Here is a 4,213-nt window from a genome sequence, read left to right on the forward strand (position 1 = left end):
TTTTTTTTTTTTTTTTTTTATCCCCCCCCATACCGTGTCTTTCTAAGTGTATCGTGATACAGAAAAAAAAGAGAGTATCGTTATGATGGTAATAAATATATGTTCGAGAAAAAGAAAATCCTTGAAAGACGTAAATCATTCTGTAACGTAATATCTTTCTTTTTTTCTATGTATTCCCGATCGATTATTATAAGATTTCTATATTTTGTTATATTTCACGGGTATCATCTATAAATGACAAAGTCATTTCACTAGCGAATTGTAATGATGATAATTAATTCTATTTCGTAACAATGAAAATGAAATAACGATTGACGTGGATTTTCGTATGCTTATAATATCATTAATTACAAGTAACTTATCTTGAAAGATATTTCAATGGGATAATTTTATTGATAAAATAACCCCCCCCTGCCCCGCCCCGCCCCACCCCCGTTTTAGAATAATCGATGAAATTAATCTAATTTGATATCGTCAAAATAATGCTTATTTATTGTTACCTAGTTATCGTCTATGTAAATAAGTATTTAATCATTTACACGCGTTTACTATACATTTCTATGTCAGTTGATTATCTCGTTAACGTGAAAAAAAAAAAAAAAAAAAAAACATTTCTGTGTTAATGATAAATTGATAATATCGAAAAGAACACTTATTTTTATTCGAACAAGTATATAAACTAGAAAAAATGATAATTATGTTTTAATGATATAATAAAATGTTCAAATTGTTGAAGAAAAGAATACAAAGGTATCAATAAAAAATCGATGAAATTTTGTATATTCGACTAAAAGAATAAATAATCGATAAGTGAAAAGAATTTCGCGATATTTTATATGAAATTTCTAATAATTATTTCTAAAAATAATAAAAAAAAAAAAACACAAAAATAAAAATCCTTGATTTCTCAGACACACGCAACTCGTCGATAATTTGATATCGTTATCTCTAGTTAAATAGAATAATAATAATAAAAAAAAAAAAAGAAAAAAAAATGGTTACATCGAAGAAATGTCAGTTCTAATATTACAATGATTTAATGGCCCATCTCTACCTTTCGATCATAACGATCAAATTACTGATCAACGTTTAAAAATAGATATGTTTCTTACCGAGTACTATCCACATGACGATTATATTTCCACCGGTGGCTACTAATAAAATGATAGCAAAGATCAATGACCATGTAAGTTTTTGCCACCATGGTAAATTGAACGGACGTTCTTGTACACTGTGAAAACATTTGAAAAATGCGTCTTGATCTGATTCCTTTAATAACGGCAATGCTTCGTTTAGTAGTAAAATAAGTTCGCTGTGATTTAATTTTAATAACGATGATATATTAGTTCCTAAGACAGACGTACTGCAATTGTACAAATAAAACGAGTCCACGCTATTCATATTTTTTTAATCCAACACTTTAAATCTAAATAAAACTGTCCAATTCTTTATCCAATAGAAATAAATTCACTGACACGCTTTATATAACGTCGGATTTATATTCGTTCATTATTATAAACTTTTACACGAATTACGTTGGAATATATATATATTATATTATATTATAATTGTCACCAAAGTAGTTTCTTCAAATTAAATTCACGAATATACATTTTGTATTTCTCTTCTACTTATATATCTATATATATATATGTGTGCATATACATTTTTATTTATTATTTATTTACGATTTAATATGTGAATTCAAGTTGCGAACAATTTATTTATAAAATTATGAAATGTATGTATGCGTTAAATTAAAATAATTCCCCATAAGTGACCTGAATTATTTCGTTTTTTTAATTAATGATCATTCCAATTGTGTGTGTGTGTATTTATATACGTATAATTTTTTCTTCTTATTAATTATATTATTTTGATACGACTATTATAATTGCACAGTCTTGTTAAGAGTATTGTCACACACATATAATCAATATAAATATTAATAAGAAATCATTTATCACAAAATTGGAGAAAAGAAAAATCTATGCTCTTTATAAATTCAACGTACTTTTTCTTTCTTTTTTTTCTTTTCTTTTTTTTTTATGTTCTACAGTTTTCTAATGAAACCCTTGTATTAATGTAATACGATCATAACATCATTTTTCTTATTTTTATATCCTGGATCAGTTTTTATTCATAACTTATATATATATAAATTGAACTGATCTCATCTTTCTTTTCCCTCTTTATTGTTATTATATTTATCAATTTATTTTTATACAAATAATATATTTATATAATCTCGAAAGTTGATTAATAATTTATCGAAAAATTTGATGATTATATTTTTCTTTGGCGATCTCTGATGAATAATTATTCGCCAGGGTATAAATTGTTAACGTTAATTTAATATCAAATCACATTACTTTGTACACAATGGAAATCGTATTTCAATGATAATTTACAATTTCTCTCGTTTAATTTCAAACACACTTGAGGCAAATGCATAAAGAAGGCATTGATACAATACGAAAGAAAAATCGTTTCACTTATATTTTCGACATTAAAATTGTTTAGGAAAATTTATTAAAGAATTACACGCTTGAATTCTCATATCGCGTGTCCTTTCTTTATCAAGAAATGGTGACCACCAAGCGTACACCATAATTTTAAAAAATCACTAACGAAAAAGATAAATGAAAAGATGAAGATTATGATTTAGTAATCTTTTTAAATGTTCATTTGATCTTAATGAAATATCGATCATTTCGTAAATAGATTAAAAAAAAAAAAAAAAACAAAGAAAAGAGATAATGAAAAATTAATGTTTATTTTTTTCTTTTTCTTTTTCTATCCTTTTTTTAATTTGATCAATCTCGTATTCGTTTTTTTGTATTATATTTTTAATTTTATTATTCGATTCTAACACATTTCTTTTCTTTTCTTATTTTAGATTGATATCACGAAATAAAACGAAGAGCTTTTCGTTAGGGGTACCGTTCCCACGAGCCTCACCGGAGATACTGAAGCCTTGAAAAGCGTGTTCATTCAAAGATGCATGCGCAATAGCGTACAACCCTCGTTACCTCTCACCTCTGTTTCCTTATTCACCCTCTTTATCCGCGTATATAAAAATTTCTAATTTATTACGAGAAAAGAGATTCGAAAATATGCAATTTTATTAAATATTCTTAAATATTCAATGTATAATATTATTTTGTATTTAAATTATATTGTGTTAAAGTATATTTATTATTATTTACCATATAAAAATGTTCTTTGAAATATTTATATAATTATATTGTATATTCAATCTATAAGGATATATAAATAATGAATATTATTTAAATCATAATTATAAGTTTAAGTAAAAGAAATTAGAAGGAAAAATAATAATTTTATTCGAGCATGTAAAATGAAAATTTGGGTTCCAAAATACGGGTACGAGATTAACTTTTGAAATTTCAATCTGACTAGAATATTTTTAATTTTAAGTACCCACATGTTCAAAAAGTTTTAATACACGGATTAATGATACATGGTAGAATAAGGAAATATAATCTAAAACATAAGTAGAAAATCCCCATTTGGAAAAGAAAATATTTAATAAAAACAAAAAATAAAAAATAAAAAGAAATAAGAATTATCGAACATTATAAATATTATCTATAAAAGTTTGTTGATTTTCTTTTAATATACTCAAACAATTTACTTTCTAACAGTTTATTCTATCATAAATTTTCTACTTTATTCATCCTCTTATCCTTTTATAATACTCCTCCTTCTTCGTTTTTATTTTCGCTTATTTCACGTCCTATGGGAACTGTTGCTATGCCTCCAAGACTATAGCAAACAATATGATTTTCAGATTGCCTTACTTTTCGTAAGAATGTTGGAGAATGTGAATTTTCATGCATTTAGGAAAAGGGTTGAATACCGGTTGAGATATACTACTACCAATAATAGAAAAATCTACGAGTTTCTTCCTACACGCACACATATATTATTAAATTATTATTCTTTTCAATAATTTATGTATTTTAATATCAATATTTTATTTTAATTAAAACTGTTCATCAACCCTGACATAAAAATATTTAGAAAAGTGTTTCCGTTGTTTGCTTAATTCTTAATCGATTTTGATAAACATGATATCATTTGAAAGAAAAAAGTTTGAATATTTCATCGTTCTTTGTCACATTTAAATATAAATATGCAATTTTTTATTCTATGCCCGAAAATATTATTCTTATAAAAAAAAAAAAAA

At 24.9% G+C, this 4,213-nt stretch overlaps 1 protein-coding gene across 1 annotated transcript in view; it reads right to left on the reverse strand.

Annotated features, from left to right (window-relative positions):
- LOC106788060 (tachykinin-like peptides receptor 86C) overlaps positions 1-1,499 on the reverse strand; it is an 18,652-nt gene extending 17,153 nt beyond the window's left edge. Inside the window, exon 1 of the mRNA XM_014750981.1 lies at positions 1,113-1,499. Within this exon, the coding sequence (XP_014606467.1) occupies positions 1,113-1,401 (289 nt within the window). The 5' untranslated portion in view covers positions 1,402-1,499. The remainder of the gene's footprint in view (positions 1-1,112) is intronic.
- Between the last annotated feature and the right edge of the window lie 2,714 nt (positions 1,500-4,213).

This window comes from Polistes canadensis, unplaced genomic scaffold (assembly GCF_001313835.1).
Source record: "Polistes canadensis isolate GaletaPanama2010 unplaced genomic scaffold, ASM131383v1 scaffold_123, whole genome shotgun sequence".
Taxonomy (NCBI): Eukaryota; Metazoa; Arthropoda; class Insecta; order Hymenoptera; family Vespidae; genus Polistes; species Polistes canadensis.